Raw genomic sequence first — 17,355 nt, 5'->3', positions numbered from 1 at the left:
CTGCAAACAGAGACAAGGAGGCACGCTAGGCTCAGCGAATCCTGGCTTTCCTAGAGTTAAACCCTTTAAAATTAGGTCTTGCTGAAAGAAAGCTGACTCGGTTGCCTAGCGACCACTGCATGGGATGCTACTGGCATTCACTGGATACTTCCCCCGAGAGTCAACCTTCTGCACACAGAAAGCAGGTTATGATTGGGTGGAGATGACATCATGCTACTTGATAAGAGCTCCAGATTGTTACAAAGATAGCATCTCATGCCACTACTTTTGAAATCAATCCCAATGGAAATTCCCATATTCCTGGAGTGGAAGGACTCCAACCCCCGCCCCAGTGGTCTTGTAGAGGCTGTGAATTCCTAAAGTGCAGTTCCTCCAACAGGATCTCTCTCGTTGCTGCTGAAACCAACTTATCTTAGTCAAAGTGTCCAGGAAGAGAAGCAGGGGAGGAATGCCCATGCTTTCCTAATTGGGTTGGTTGGGTGTGCAGGTGGTATTTAATGAGGGAGGGTTGCCTTTACTAGATCGTAGGTTTGGTCCAGACTATGAGGACTCTTCTAGATGGAGGTTGGAAGGCTGTAGTCCAATGCATAATACCATTCAACTCAATGGGGCTTTATTCTTGCATTAGAGCAATCTGTAGGGTTTCCAGTGAATTGATTCAACCCTAGGAGTACCTACCTCCAGAATGCGGCTGTGGCATCAGTTCCCCAACCTGGTGCCTTTCAGATGGTCTGGACTAGAGCTCCCATTAGCTCAAGCCAGCAGAACCAATGGCCTGATTCTATCGCAGTTTTAGTCCAAAATATCTGGAAGGCACCCACTTGGGAAAGGCTGGTCTAGGTATCAGTAAAAGCATGGGAATGCACTACAAACGAGTTATTGGATTATACCCCTCCCCCGCATTAAATTCCTTAAATTTCCTAAGCCGTAGCTGTCTTTCTGAATGCGCATATGAGAACTTTTTGCAAAACCTTCGTCAATCCTTATTTAGGGTCTCTCCACAACTAAGCCAGCATTCTATTCCCTGAAAACTAATTTGCACAAATGAAAGTGGCACACAGAAACTTTTCATTGAGTTGAATTGGAGAATACAGTTTAAGGTAGTTGAGCTGAGGTAGATGAGCAAATTGCAAAGCACACCAACATGTTGAATGTTGCACAAACCTACATTTTCAACACACCAGGTTGGCTGTGCAAGTTCATCCCGAGTCTCCTCCGGCACACAGTGGAGGTCAGGTGGATGCAAGAAGTCTGTGGCATCTTCCCCCACTATTTCTTGAACCCCACACTAGCAACTTGCTACAATAGAGGTGAGCATTGGGCAAGCTATCAGCTTTTGCATTTCTCTATAGAAATGTAAATATGACTCAATCATTAGTGGATCTTCCAAGTGACTTAAGGGTAGGGTACATGCTTTACATGCAGGTTTCCATGTCGGCCTTTGACATTTCCATTACAAAGATCTCCATTAACAGGATCCAAACAGTTCTCTGTTCACAGTCCTCTGTGACTAGTTTACTAGTCATGCTACATACAGTACCACAAAACTAGATTAACAATCGGCTCTGCTCTGAAAGAAGAGTTTATGCTTGCTTCCTCTGGACTTTAGGGTCTGACAGCTGAGCACGGACTTCCTCACCTTCTGCCTTTCTGCCCTCCCAGTGTGTCAAACTATAGCTCTCATTATCCCCGTACTGGCTAGGGAAAGTGGGCTTTGTGAGTCCAATACCTAGGAAGGCGCCAGGAGCACTGGCCTAGCAAAAGGTTTCTGGAGATTTCCCATTGGGCAGGTGGGCTTTATCTGGGGCTAAAGTGATCATAGAATCAGCACCATGCCAAGAGCAGCTGGATCATCCAAGGGCTGGACTGGAACCCCACGCAGGCTGGATCTGACTAACAGGGCCTCCGGTCCTGCTTCTTTGAGACAGGAAAGACTTTTCTCAGGCAATGTGCCACCTGGACAAGCACTCCACATCGCAACTTCCAAGTGGCTCACCAAGTCAACACTAGCAGCTAGGAAGGGTATTGTGTTAAACATGCAGAGTAACTGCACTGAAATTACAAGAATGGGTGTGTGAAAAACAGAGATGTGTAATTATATCTATTTTAAAAAATCAAACACATTCATAACTCAAGAGTGTTATAAAACAAAGTTTATTTTGAAATACTTTATCATAATGAATTGCATCTCTTTGGTAAAAATAAACTCCATAAACATTTTAATTAATAGAGGTTAGCATACAAAAACTAAAATATCTGTAAAATTGTCTTTAAACCAGGTAAACTACTTAACTGGGCTTGGGGAATAATGGGTTAGAATGGCCTTCATCTACTGGCAGAGTTATTCTAAGTAAATCCAAAGAGCTTTCTTATGCTATGTTAGGGTGGGATGAGGGGCAACAAGAAGCTAATGGGAATGAACTCTGGTTACTTTGATCCAAAAGCATTCTTACAATTTCCACTTTTTAAATAAATAATAGTTACAATGAATTGGCAATTGAAAATGGTTTCATATCACTATAAGATGGCAACATAATACTTTTAAATTATGCACTTTAAGTCGGAGGGAAAAAAATGTACATTTCTAAAGACTGACATTTTATTGGCACTGGCAGTTAAGTTATGGAGAATGTGCTTTTTCCCAAATAAATGGCAGGTACGATATTTTAAAAATACTATACTCTTCTTTTTCAATAAATATTTTGACTACCCCATTATTAGCCTGGCGGGGTATGCTTTTGCATTAGCCAAACAAAGAAGCTGCAAAACCATACATGTTCAAAGTTGGAATTTTCTAAAAAGGACTGCCTGCAATTCTCATGGAAGCTATAATTTAGCACTGGGATATGAAGAAGGAAGGAAGGAAAGATTTGCATGGCACTAACATCAGTAGTTATTTCAAGAATGGGCAGGCCTCTCTCATAAATCTTTTCAAGTTAATTCTGGGATCTGGGTAGGACTCCTTTAATCTTTCCCCTCTCTTCTGTATGCTGATAAACTGATGTCATGGTCTAAACTCACTCATAAACATTAAAAACAAAAACCAAACCTTCAGAATTGCATAAAAGGCAAAGCTTTGCCTTATGCTCAAATACACTATGCCATTTCTTCCTTCTATGATGCACTGGATAATTTCTTGCATCATCATGATGTCACACACATTTTCCTACCAATGGCATCCAGTGATGTGGCTCGGGGGCAGACGAGTGCAAGATATCCCAGAACAAGTGAGAAGCAACTGGCACAGAGACGCCAACAACATAACAAGCCCAACTTAGGCATTCACTGAAAAGTGGCAAAATGAGTCACAAGCTGACTGGCTGTCACAACAGTGGAACTTTCCTGCTCCCAATGGCAGCCTCCTCTAAAAAGTTGTAGGGTACCATCCTGTGCATGTTTGGACAGGAAAAAGCCTTATAAGTTAGTGATATTTGTGGGGATTTTTTCTGTCTAAACATGCACTGGACTGTATCCTTTTCCAGTGTTTGGCATCAACCACCAAATACACCTGTCTTGGTGGTTGCACAAAAGCAAGATATAGTCTGTTTATCTTTTTCGCCTGGCCATACGATGAGGCTAAATCATCTGGACTTTCCTCTTCTCCAGTATGAGCAAAGAACAGGGTTAACTAAGAACTGAGCTATATGGTCAGAAAGTACTATACTATATAGGCTATAAAGGAAGAAGACATGACTGAAGTCTCCACAGACAATCTCCCTGTAGATAGAAAGCTAACAAATCAGGGAGAAGGGTTTTTAATTTAGCCTTCTCCTTGACAGACTTGTTTTCTAGATGAAAGAATCATTCAATCACTCAACATCCTCCCTTCATAGCACTCTAAAGCAGTGGAGGCCAAGAAGGACTGTACCATGTATTTTTTTCTGAAGACACAATCTGCAATTTAGGAATTGAGCTAGAAAGTGCATGTGGTGTACACTAGATTTCCCAAACATGACAACCTACAGATATGTTAGACGAGAATTCCTATAATCCCCTAGGCAATACATCTGCAGGCTCCAGGCTGAAGTAGGCTGGCTCAGACAACGAAAGGATCATTACTCAAGCTGTATCCCAGGGCCTCAGCTATGCCTGCAAAACTAAATGCAAATACACTGTACAGTTAGCAGTTTTCCCTGGAAGGAAAAGGCCAAGACGCAAAGTGGAAGGAGAGACCATTTTGTAGCAGAGAAGCACTACTGAACAATGGAAAAGTCACTGTGACTTTTGGACAATGGAAAAGTCAAGGTGCGTTTATAAGGCAATCTCTTGATGTGGTGCTAAGGCTTGCTAAGACTGCCTGCAGTGCCTGCAAAAGACCCGGATACACGGTCTGCCCCCTAATGTTTCTCTAGCCCTTCAAAATGCCTCCTGGTCATTCCACTTTGAGGGGAGCAACAAATGGTGGCGCTCCCAGAGTGTGGTGGGGAGGCAGATGTGCAGTGAATGCCTGTCCTCATTCAAAGCACCAGCATCACCTGGGTGTCTCCCAATGCACCAGAGCTAGCCAGACACAAAGAAAGCAAGGATGTCACCTTGGCCTTGGGGATGGGGAAGTGCTGGGTTCGAGAAGCATTTCTCAGCATCATCCTTCCGCTACCTGGTGCTCTCCAAATGAGCTGGACTACAACAGCCAGCCAAATGGCTGGGGATAATGGGAGCTGCAGTCCAAGACATCTGGAGTGTGCCAGCTGGGGAGAGCTATTCTAAATCCTAGAACAGGATTCGGTGTAGTCTGGCCACCGGAAGGCACAGATAGCCAATGATGGTGAAGAACACATCTGTTCCCCATATCCTACACCCAACATGGACTACAGCAGAGGGCAGGGTTCCCCGTGGTCTAATTCCCATGCAAAACCAGTGAAGAAATGGTACAGAGAACTGCCTTCCAGCCACCCCAGGGACTTCGATGTGGCAGTTCCATGGCTTGTGCCTTCCCCCAGTGCATCTGGGAAGGAAATCAACCCTTCACACTTTGCTCTCCAGTCTCCAAGTTGCTTTAAACATTATACAGCATGTAAAACTCTGGAAAGAAGCATTGCAAAAACGCAGGGGCACATGGGACATGTTTTCGAACACTCTCCACCACAAAAAGTTCCATGCACATAGTAAACATACTAAAGTAACATATCCAGGAAACAGTTATGTGAAACCTCTCTTTGATTTACTACATGCAGGAGGAGGGCGTAAGCAAAAAGATTACTTCCCACCAGCAGCTGGAAGTGTACCATCCAGAGTTCCACGTCCCTATTCCGTGTAACGTACAGCTCAGAGCAAGCGTTAGAGGCCAGAATTCTTCCTCTGCTCCCACTGCAGCCCATTGAGCTGCGCCATCTAACACTTTTATTGCTCTGCCTTCGAACATGGACAATTAAAACAAACATATTAAGCACTTTTCGTGCCAGTGAGCACTGCACATTTTCAAGCATAAAGCGGACACTAGACACTTCCATAATAGAGGGGACACAAGGGACCATCATGCACACACCGATTTCTGATGGAGAAAAAGGAAGAGAGATGGCAGATGGAACTCGGAGCAGGCCATATCCTTTGTTGAGTCTTGCTGTCCTACATCTGGCCCATTCAAAGTTCTATCTTAAAAGCAGGAGGACAAGACAGAGCAAAGCCGTTCTTGGGAAAAATAGTCTCACTTTTTTAAAAGTGTGGCCAGTTTTAGCCAGAACATAATGTAATTCTTGTTGACTTTCAAAAGACAAGCAAGGCCAAAAGAAACATTTTTCTTGATCAGACAGCCCTGTCATCTACATTGCTACAAAAACAAATTTCACAGCACGTAAGTTATTAAAGCACATAATTTTGGACAAATGTGGAAGGGGACGGACTCCTCCGATCAGCAACACAATATACAGGACTTGTGTGCATTTGCACCTAATATACACAGATTTGTCCATTTGTGTATGGTGAATTCACATCAAATTCCCATGCTGCAGACGCTCAGGACCACACAGTACACAGTTGCCCATTCACGGGAATGGGCTCACAAGTCACACTTGTGGCAAAAACTACAACATGGGAAGGATATACAAACTACAGCCATTCACAGGTTCAGACATAAACATATACACCTGCCTTCTTCTTTCTCAGCATTTCGTCAAATCTTCACCTTCAGTACCCTTTATTAAGCAGAATATTTTGCAAATCAGTTCTACCCAGTGATGCAAACTGAATACTGAGCTGTTGAAAGTTTTGTTTTTTTGCCAGTATTCATTTTAAATTACCTTTCAGCTGAAAAGGTCGATACAATTAATAAAAAAGAGATAAATATGCTTGGAAGTCCAGTACTGGTACTCGGTTCCACCCCAGTGCCAAATATGCTGCATCAGCAGAAACCCATGGAGGCATCATGCAACTAGAGTGTAGTATGGCAGTGGGAAGAGGCAGAGATTGGCCAATTTTCCCTATAGCTGTAACAAGCTCTGCTTAGATTATGCAAGTGTTGGATTACTCTAGCACAACATTATCACTGCTAGGTACAGCTGCATGCGACCCAATGGGTAAAGAGCCCCGAAAAGCACCTCTGCAGGAAAGGTTCCTCTATATAAACTGTCCCAAACTCAGTGAGTGGGACTCTTTGGGATTCCCTGTTTCATGGAAGTGAGATCTCTAATACTCTGAGCAGGGGAAAGTTTTGGTAGTAGCACTACTACAGTAGAGCATTATGTTCCCAAAGCTCTTATTATGTAGCTTTTGAAAGCAGATAAAAATCTATTTATTATACATTTGAACCTACTTTTCAGTTCTGGCTTTTGCCTGATTTTTATACCTGTTCGGTGAAACTTTAAAACAGGCTTTTCAAGAGTAATTAATGCAGAAATCTTAAAAAGAGATAATAAAAAATATCATGTATGGCATGAAAGTAGGCAGATACATAAATCCTTCTCATCCTGATTTGTAGCTAAATACCTGAAAGGAAAACCACTGCAGAAAATTGCTCTAAGCAGCCGCCTCTGGGATGAAGCGGAGAAACTAGCGGCATATAGAACGAGCACCATATGGGCATACATTGGAGAAATTTGTGTATGAACAAGTGAGCATGCAAACATCCATGCATTAAAGGGGTTTTTGGGGGGGGGGGTCTAGAAACTAACCATGTGATTATAAGGCAGAGCCATTTACAGTTTGCTATCATTTTAACAAAATATTTCCTCCAAAATACTGAAAGAAAGCTACTTGGATCCTTGCAAACATAAGGCCTACATTGGGAAAAACCCTGCTGATACTATGCAACAGGTGGCATTTGAAGTCCAGCAAACCATGAGCGACTGGCTTGCTCTTGTTCCAGAGCTGGCTGGAAGAAACAGCTGGCTGGGTTCCCAGGATCCTGGCTGAGGCACTGGATGTTGGCGACAGGGATACACCATGCGGGAGAACCTCTTGAGGTCCAGGGACCAATTCTGCTTACTCCAAACACAGCATGGGCAGCACTGCTGACTGCTGTGTTGAATTTCAAACACTGGCGGTGCTTTCTTTAAAACTGGACCAGTTTTAATGCTGTGCCAGCACACTGTCAAATTTCAGTGGCCAACTGTGGCTTGGTAAAAGCACCCATCTGAGTGAAAATTTTGGCACAGATGGCTCCCTGCACTACAAGAATGACCACGGTGGCAGAACTTACACTGGATATAAGGAGGTGGTGTTCATGAAAAGGCAGTGAAATCAAAGCCCTGACCACTTAACTGTATGGATACTAAAACAGCAGCAGCAACAGGGAAGCTCTGCACTGTTAGGAGAAATCCGGCTTCATTCTGCTCTGCAAATCCTGGACTTCGTTCTCTACACTTTAGAGCGGTCCTACCCTACCCACCTCCCGACGGGCAGATTTGCGTAACAGGGCCACCTCTGACCGTGCTCTCTTGCACACAGTTAGAAGCACAGGAAATAAACATTAGGATTAAACGGCATGTCAAGCTCAGGCAGGATAAGCGATGCTTATGCTTTGATCATTTCGCAAAGTTCCAGGCGTTCTTAGAACTACAGGCCACGGCGGCCTCCAACCCGCCGCATGGGAACACTCCCTGTGCCAATATCCACTGGAAAGAACAGGAATTGTGCAAGAATGCAGTGGGCTGCTTCTCGGACAGACTGTTTCAGCTAGGCTCTCACAGCTGTTTCCAACAGACTGGAGCTAGCAGCTGAATGGGGATGCTGGGAGCTGTAGTCCAGCAGGCCTGCTGGCTGCCCATTGGGAACGGCTAAGCTAGTGAGTCCAACTGCGGCCTCTTCTCACCGGCCATTTATCTTGTGTTAGTGGTGCGGTCCTTCTAACCCCCAGGATCCACACAGGTCGCCAGAACTAGCCAACACAATGGGCAGGATCAAGCGAAGGATTTGCATGACCAGTGCGGCTGGCTTTGAACTGCAGGCTAGCTGTCTTGCAGGCAGATCTCTCTCCCGCATGTAACTGCGTAAGGGCACAGAACAGACTTGGCTGCCCCCTCAGAAAAACGGAGGGGTGCCTTATGATGCACAAGAGTGCCCAAATATACAGCTGTTTCCTGAGAGAATCCTGCATGAGGTAACACCACTATCATGTCGAAGGAGTTGTGGGCACAAAGATGGGAAGCTCTGGTGGCCACACTGGGAATCAGGCCACACAGATGGCTTTTCACAGCGACTGGTGCGCTTTCCAGATGGCCCATGTTGATGTTTTCTAAGCACTGTTGCCCAGAGTCATGGCGCAGCTTCTGCAGAGCTCTTGAGCCTTCCAGAAACTGGCAAGGGAGGTTGTATTATTGCTGAAATAATGGATGAAGAGGAAGGAATCATTTTGGCTGCATTTACGTTCTGTGGTGAAACTAGAAACATCACTCAAGTGCCACTCCCACCTGAGAAAGATGGAGGCTGCTAGGAGTGGACAGGACTTGATTTTGAAGCTTCTTTCAGTGTCTTAAGTTGTGCGTTTGTGTATGTGTGTGCATGAGAGAGAGAGTTATATGTGAGTATCTAAATGGTGCTGCTTTTCAGGTCGTATGTTGTATACTGGCTTTACAAAGAATATTGAATGAATACAGTGCAATATTGAAGCAAGCAGTGGAAAAACAAAAGAACAGCTGAGTCTTCAAGGTGACATAGGAATGCATCCAAAGAGCCTAGTTCTCGCTCAGGCAGTGCACCCAGCTGCACAGTACCACTTCAAGTGCACGGACAGAATGTTTGACCATAAAGCAACATTTCCTACAAGGAACAAGGTGCCACTTCTGCCATCTAGATTTCCACAGATGTTCCCCAAACCCCAACCTCTCAAAAGCATTCAGCCATGTGAGCATTCACCTGCAACAGGAAATGAGAGAGCCTGGAAAAGGTATTACACCTTACTGAGAACTAGGCCAGCATCAACTACCTTAACCTAAAAAGGAAAGTATATGTCCCTTACATTACACATTACTGGAAACAAGTAAGCACAAAGTTCTCTCTGCAAGAGCCATTTTCAATTTACCACGCAATCTTTTCCCCTTAATTTGGGTCTCAAGACTGCAAGAAGGGCTTTGGGTTTGCAAATAAATTGGTACACTGTAGATCTAAAATCTAATCACCATAATTCAGATAATAAAAACAAGAACCAAGAGAAGGAACCAGCTCCTTTCTCTGTGCTACAACTCAGAAGGGAATTCTAGGAAGAGGAAAATGAAGATTAACTCTTCAAGATTAAACTCCCCAAAATATCCTTGTTCACATGTCGCCTTTCTCCTCCCCCAACACACCTTGTAATGGCAAGTAACAGTCAATCGATCACTGATCCACACTGGCAGTTTTTTAGCATTCAGATTATCACAGACCTTCGACTTTTGCATGGGAACATTAGATAACACTGGAAGCAAAGCTGGAAACAAGGAAGAAAATCTGTCTCTTTGCCATGACTGATATCAGGACATGTAGCGCTAACCTAAGCCACAACCAGCCGTATGTCAGAGATCTTGGCACGGACCTGGGGCCTCCCTGTATGGCACAACCGAGAGGGGCAGCTTGGGGCCACTTCCCGCTCCATCCTCAGCCCCACGCAATGTGTGCACATGTTGGAAGTTGATTTGGAACAGAAGAGCAACTTCCTAGGACCAGCCAGGTTAATTTCTTCCCTCTGACAGGCTGAGAGCCAAACAAGATGTCATGGTAATCACATAGCTGAGACATATCCCCTTTTTTGTTCTAGTGTAAGAATGTGACTCTGGAACTACTGTGCTTTGGGAGGGGAGAATTAATTCCCCCACACATTTTTCACCTGAAATGCCTTCCACCCAAGGTGGGTGGGGATGTAAAATACAGAAAGAGCCTTCAGAGGAGACACAGGCATGTGCCCCGGGTGAAGAATCAGCAGTAACTTGGGAGTGGCGAGCTGAAGTCGAAACACAGCAGTCATGCTCTGAGTTGGGGCCACGTATGCTTACACTAGAGTAAAACAAATGGAGAAATGAGGGAAAGGCAGATCTTAGTTATGTGCTACATGATTTCTAGTTTTGCCCAGATCCGAAACATGCAAAGACCAATTCACCACAGCCACTCAAGCCTTCATCCTCCGAATCGGGGAGTGCAAACCGGACTTTGCTTTGCATGCAAGCTCTTGTTCCAATGCCCAACATGAACCTCTAGTAACCAGCCTGGACGTGAGAATGATTCTGGGAAGCTGCGTTCAATGCTTTCTTCCCATAGCACCTACCCTTTACACACCGAGTCCTGTGTGCATCAGGCTAATGCGCCCCTCAGGTTCCATTTGACCCAAACACCTATACAAAACCATATTTAGCTTGAGATGACACTGGTCACAGTACCTGCATGAATCTAATCGCCCCACCAATAATCTCAAATATTTGAACTTCACTAAAAATATTATGGGGGGGCAGAGTTGTTCTGTTTTCTTCCCCCACCTGTTTTGCACAGTTTAAATCACTTGTTCAATGCCTAAAAACCATCACCCTTGTAATTAATTTAAAAAAATGCAAAACTATAATCTGCAAAAATTAAAAACAAACAAACAAAAAGTCCTTTATGGCTTTGATCTCCCTTGCAAAGGGTAAAAAGTAGAGTAGTATTGCCACGCTAAAAAATAAAGTATGCATTTATATCTATCTATAGGTGTATCTTGTCACACCGCGTCGTTATTTTTTTTCCTCCGTTTCTGGCTATGGTTCTTTGCAGTACTTATTAGGGAGCCTAGGCATGTGCTGATCCCAGCTAGATGCAGCAGGGACCCTGCTGCCTCCTTCAGTTCCTCGTCGATCTCTTGGCACAGCTCCTCCAGGGCTTTCTGGTGAGGTGGGGCCTTGTCCGAGCTGCCACCGCAAGGCTGCGAGGTGTACCCGCTGTCTGCCAGGGGGTCGTCGTCGTCGTCGTCCTCGCCGTCTGTGTCTGCTTCGCTGTGGAACCCTTCGCTGCTGTCGCTCCCTGCCCGGCTGGCCTCCGAGACAAATTCGTACACCTCATCGATGGAGGAGAGGGAAGACACGCTGGAGAGCGAGGGGCAGCGCTGCGAGGCCCCCGTGCTGGCGCTGTAGTTGTGGTCCTCCTTTGGGTCAATGCTGGGCACCGCCGAGTCACTCTCTTCCTGGCTCGTCGTGCTGTGGCCGTGGAACACGCTGCCGTAGCTCCTTTTCTTGGGGAGCTTGAGTGGCTGCGGCTTCTCACCTGAGGAAAAACAAGCCCCGTGTTAGAACCAAAGCAGGCACCTCAGTCCAAGGGGTCACTCTTCCAGTTTCAAAGGCATCAGAAAAGTCATGGAGATTTAAGGCAACCTTCTCCGACCTAGTTCCCCACAGGTGCTTTGGATCACAACTTCCAGCATTCCTGATCATGTGGGCAAGAGCTGGTGGGACCCAGAGGGATCGGGTTGGCAAAGGATGCCATGCGTGTGTTACTGAAAGACCTCTATCCAAGAAACGCCTCCCATCTCCTTCTGTGCTTCCTTTCCTGCTCAAACTTAGCACCTCTCCTTTCCGTCATGTCCTTCCGTGGTGCACCATGTACTCTGATGGTGGCTGAGATCCAATGGGCCAGCCTTGGTGACCCTTCCCTCCCACTGCAGCTCCTCACACCTGAGAAAAACTGTTCCCATGGGCTTTGTAAAGAATGAGAGATGGGTGGAGATCTGGAGAGGGGGTTCCAGCACTCCAACTGAATCTTCTCACCATCCTAATACCCTTCCCACTTCTTTACTGCCCAAATCTGCTACTGGAAGGGCACAGGACCTCTTTCAGCCTGAGGCTGACTGTGATTTTTGAGAACTTCTCCTGGCCTGTCTTCCAGGGATGGTTAGGACTGACGGCAACAGAAGCAGAGCAAAAAATATCAGCCTAGTGTAGCTTAAAGCTCTTCTTTCCCGGAGCTTCCTTCCAACTACTGAGATGTCTGATGAGATGTGCATTTTTTGTCTTGCCTGCAAGCTTTTACAGGAAGATCCCTGTTGGGTCAGTGAAGTTTCTCAACTCCAGCATCCTGCTTCCCACGGTGACCAACCATGGGGAAATCCACAAAAGCAGGACATCAGAGGAAGAGTTCATCTCCTGCTCTCATGCCCCATCAACTGATATACAGTGGTTCACTCAATATGGTTGGAGGTTTCATATTGCCGCCCTGTCAAATGTCCACCAACAGACCCTCCACAAACTGGTCTAATCCCCTTCTGAAGCAATCTGACCTAGTGAGAATCATTGTAGTTCCGTGGCAGCACACAAGATTTGCACACACAGAAGTCCCCAAGGTGGGCTGGAAAAACACCCTCCTACAGTCCAGCAGAGCTGCTTCCTGGGCTGGGTAAGTCAACTGTCTGATTCAGCAGAACCCCACCACCACCCCGTTCCAGTGTTCCACAGCTTGTGGCACAGAATTCGGCACATGAATTATGTGTTACGCAAAGCTTTTTGGTCTCCCCTGAGCTTCCCTTCTGGTTTACAAGAGATCCAGCAGCGGTTAAATAGGAGAATTGCTCTCCTCCTCTTCCTCATCTTGACACCTAGTCCAATAAGTCCCGATCATGTCTCCCTTGATCATCCTTTCTCTCTCAACAGAGCCAAATCTCTCAATGAATTGCACTTTAGCAATGTTGTATTCATATCCAAATTCCTTCCAGCAAGAAGGAAAGAGGGTGGGGTGGGATGTCTTTCCTATGGCGGCTGGGGAATGCTGGGAATAGGGTTGTGTGAGCTATCTGGCTTTGGAGTGGGAATCCATCAGATCTTCTGGGCTTGGTTCCCCAGGCTCCGTCCAGCTCTCTTTCTTCCCTAAGTCTGCCTCATGCCAAGCATTTGTGTGGGTGTCCAGCAGGAAGCAAATTCAAGCAGAGTTCTGCTTTTGTGCACACGATTTGCAGCCTTTGCACACTTTGTGCAGTGGATCACATATTTTGCACGTCCTGCACAATGACTTATGTATTTTGCATGAAGAATCTGCTACATTCCCGAGCATTCACAGACTTGATCTCAGCTCACTTCCTGGTCAGGGCCGAGTGTGGGAAAGAGCAGGATTCCAGCCTGAGCTCTGTATCCCTAGCTGGGAGTTGTACTGACAGGCACAGGATTGTGCCCTAAGGAAGACACGATGGAAGCTTATGCAACTATGCATGGCACTGAGGAAACAGGCAGAGGTCTATCTGCCCCACACATGCCCATCTCTCGCAACACCCAGGCCATCCTGGGAAACAGACCACACACTGTGCTTCTCTCTCTCCACAGCATGTGTGCATAATTCACCAATTTGAGATTAACCCTTCCTGCACCTGATGAAGTCAACCGGGTCCACGAAAGTTTATGCTGGATTATAATATGTTCTTCTTTAAGGTACCGCAAGACTCTTGATTATTTCTTGGGCATGTTTAGTTGCCCTTTTCTGGAGCTCTTCCAGCTCTAGTAGGATGCTAAGACAGGCCAAGCAGAGAGATGCAGGGCCTTATATGTGCCATGGATTTATACAATATAATGGCATTATGACACTTGCTCATTTATTTTCAGTCCTTTTCCAACTCAGTCACAAAATGGCAAATTATAGGACTGAAGCTACATCTTCAGACATCTAATAAATAAGAGCCACAGAACTAAATAGACTTGCATCTGAGTTGTCATGTATGGGATGCCTTGAAAATTCAGCTTCCGTACTATCAGGCTTATGCATCTTAAGTTTAGTGCATTATATCTTAAGATCAGTGCATTATCTATTTTCAAGGACAAATCAATTCTCAACAGCAAGTTTTAAAAATCAGGAACAAAGGAATGCTATGGAGCTTTTTTCTATCTAACTGGCAGTTGCGCTAAATCAGTCCCACTCCTAAAAATCCATGTTTGCAACAGGACTTCAAAATCAGCACCATGTTTTTAAAATAGGGTCAAAACAACTTGTACTTACAATCTAAAATACCTTGTTCAATAGAAGTATTCAAGAGCATCATAGCAGTAGCAGCATCAATATCAGACTCTGAAAAAGAAAAGAAAATGTTCCCCTGAAGGTTTCATTTGGGGGTGTGGAGCAGGATGATAAAACATACCAATGCTTAATGCAATGAACAAAGTAAATGCCAGGTCTTAGCTGAGGGGGCACAGTGAGCTTGCGCGCCCGAGTAAGACTCCAGATTACATCTCTGCCAAAGCAGACTGAGAATGAAAAAGCATGGCCCAAGTGAAGCACCCCAGCTTCCTCTATATCTGGGGTCCCCAGTGGTACCTGTGGACAGCTGCGTAACACAGGACACCGCCCCCAGTGCTTACCAGGTTGCCTGTTGCCCCTGTGTTTTTTTTTAAAGTTTTGAGCAGGTGCCAGTTCCTGCTAGGAAAGGAGTGTTTTGAGACTGGCCATGTTGACAACAGCCCGCTTCTCAAGTGTTTCAGATGTACCTCTTGGTCCAACAAGGTCTGGGAGACTATGCATTTAGTTATGCAGTCACAAAGTTAGAAGGTGCAGCAGAAGCAGAAGAAAAACAACTAGACAGCAAGAAGCAGGAATGGAAAGTGTGATGCCAAAAAAAGTAGGATCTAAATCCGGGCAGGCACCTGATGCCCTCCAGATGTTTTGGACTACAACTCCCACAGTCCCTGATCAGGGGCAGACTGGAAGAGGCCAACAGGACCTGTAGCCCACCAACACCTTGGAAGGTCACCAGGCTGCCTCCCCTGGATCTACATCATAAATAGGAGATGGGTTAAGTTTTAGTGAATAAGAATGGAAATGAAAAATACAGAGATGAAATCAGGTTGAAAAGTTCATGAGTGCAAAAGGCCAGAGGAGAAGACTGCCGGAGGAGAGCTTTCATTTCTATGCTAGAAAATGAAGGTTGCTCTTATACATGCTTGCTCTCAGTTAAGACCCATGGAACCCCAGCGGAGTCTATGGGTAGCCATGCACAGAACCTGAAGCACACTTACTGGAGAGTATGTCCCATGGAACTCAATGGAGCTTACTTCCAAATAAACATGTACAGGATTGCACGGGGCACCTTGTCTGGCCACAGCTGGGGGCTTGTCCCTCTTCAAGTTCTTCCCTGTAAAGCACTCTCCTGCACAGTAGCAGCTGTGCACAGTTGGATGTATATTAATTTCGATTCCTAAGCAGCTCTAACCTCAGGCTTGGTGCTTATAACAGCCCAAACCCAGTAACTCACTCATTTATACTTGCATGGAGTAAATGTTATGCTATGCCCTAAAGCAGTTGCCTCAGACAACATCATCAGCAACATCAGGAGCACATCAGAACACAGTTCAGATGCCACACCTGACCTATGGCTGCCAGTGCAAACCCCAGTTTGGAAGTAAACCATGACTTGCAGCAGTCCCGCTTTCCGCCGTTAGTGCTCCAACACAAATGCCATGGCCAAACTCTGGTCTGGCCATCATGAACGGACTTTGAGCTTATGTGTTCCCTCCTCCCCATGGGTGCTAAGATTCCCTTGAAAGTCAGGATGGGCAGGAGGGATTCCAAGCATGACTGGAACATGCAAGCCCAAACCCCCTTGATGACGGCCAAGCCATAACTCAGCCATGACATTTGCACTGGCTCAGAACCAACACTTTTGACACTTCCCCAATGCAAAGGATGGTTAAAAGAGGGTTAGGGAAAAGTCGAAGGCAGAAGACAAAAGAGAAGACCAAATGTGAGATGGTCTGAAGCCACAGCCTTGACCTTGCAAGAGCTGAATGGAGCCATCATGGACAGGCCACTCTGGAGGGCTTTTATTCATGGGGCTGCCATAAGTTGGAGAAGACTTGATGGCACATCACAAGAACAAGAACAACAGATATCACACCTACCTTTGATAGGTCGACCCTGACTCTGTTTCAGAACCGAGGTTAAGTAGCGAGGAGATGATGAACCACTGAAAGAGAGGAACAGGGACCCCAAGGTTTACAAGGCTCTGCTAAGCAAGCTGAAACTTGCTTGATCTAACCTTATTTGCACCTTCAGTGAGTTAAAGCTGGTGGTGTTTCTCTTCTGCTGGAAATTATATAACATAAGAGGAGCCCTGCTGGATCAAATCAAGGTCCATCATTTGTTCCTACTGTGGCCAACAAGCTGCCCACAGGAACCCCACCAGCAAGACATGAGTGCAACAGCACCCTCCCACCCATGTTCCCCAGCCACTGCTGTACATAGGCAGACTGCTTCTGAAACTGCAGGTACCATGGAACCACCAGGACTAATAGTCATTGACAGCCGTATCTTCTAAGAATCTGTCTAATCCCCTTTTAAAGCTGTCCAAATGGTGACCACCACGACATTTTGTGGATGTTAGTGCCATAGTTTAACTATGCATTTTGTGAAGTACTTTCGTCTGTCTGTCCTGAGGCCCCCACCGATCGGCTTCATGGGAGGATCCCAGGTTCTGCTACTCTGAAAGGAAAAAGTGTCTCCCTATCCACATCTTGCAGAATTTAATGCACTTCTAGCATCATATTGCCCCTTCCTCACCTTTCATAAGAAGCTCCAATGGTGAGGGAGGTCTTAAACCAGCTCCATTTGTTTCCAATCTCATTGCCAAACATAAGTGACAGTTTCTGCTGAACACAGATAAGCTGCCTGGTCAGACATTTTTCAACATAGGCACCTAGGGCAGGGGTCTCAAACTCGCGGCCCGCGGGCCAATTGCGGCCCGTGGGTCGATATTTTGTGGCCCCCACTGGATATCAAAGTTTAGTGACAGTGCGGCCCGCGCGCTTTTCTCACACGCACCTGTGTGAGTCGTTACCCTGGGCGCAATGTTCCCTCTAAGCTGCGCGCCGGGCGGGGCACGGGGCAGGGGCCCTGAGGCCTTCAAAGTGCCAGTGGTGCCCGGGCCGGCCTCCGGGAGCCACGCGGGATGAGCGGCCCACCACCAGCACGGTGACCTGCAGTGCAATTCTGAACTCAAAGCCAAGTTCAGGGAGGTGA

The 17,355-nt window shown here is 46.0% G+C and overlaps 1 protein-coding gene across 4 annotated transcripts in view; it reads right to left on the bottom strand.

Moving 5' to 3' along the window:
* Positions 1-2,138: 2,138 nt before the first annotated feature.
* The window catches only part of FOXN2 (forkhead box N2), a 54,431-nt gene continuing 39,214 nt past the window's right edge, over positions 2,139-17,355 (bottom strand). For 3 of the 4 annotated variants that reach the window (XM_044428792.1, XM_044428793.1, XM_044428794.1), the window contains exons 4-6: positions 16,239-16,303; positions 14,344-14,412; positions 2,139-11,634 (exon numbers count right to left, since the gene is read on the bottom strand). In XM_044428792.1, the coding sequence (XP_044284727.1) occupies positions 11,096-11,634; positions 14,344-14,412; positions 16,239-16,303 (673 nt within the window). In that variant the 3' untranslated portion in view covers positions 2,139-11,095. The remainder of the gene's footprint in view (positions 11,635-14,343; positions 14,413-16,238; positions 16,304-17,355) is intronic. The other variant, XM_044428795.1, reaches the window with a different exon arrangement.

Source organism: Varanus komodoensis, unplaced genomic scaffold (assembly GCF_004798865.1).
Source record: "Varanus komodoensis strain SLA01 unplaced genomic scaffold, ASM479886v1 scaffold2, whole genome shotgun sequence".
Taxonomy (NCBI): domain Eukaryota; kingdom Metazoa; phylum Chordata; class Lepidosauria; order Squamata; family Varanidae; genus Varanus; species Varanus komodoensis.
The sequence above is the reverse complement of the archived record's forward strand: the minus strand, read 5'-3'. Positions and strand labels throughout refer to the sequence as shown.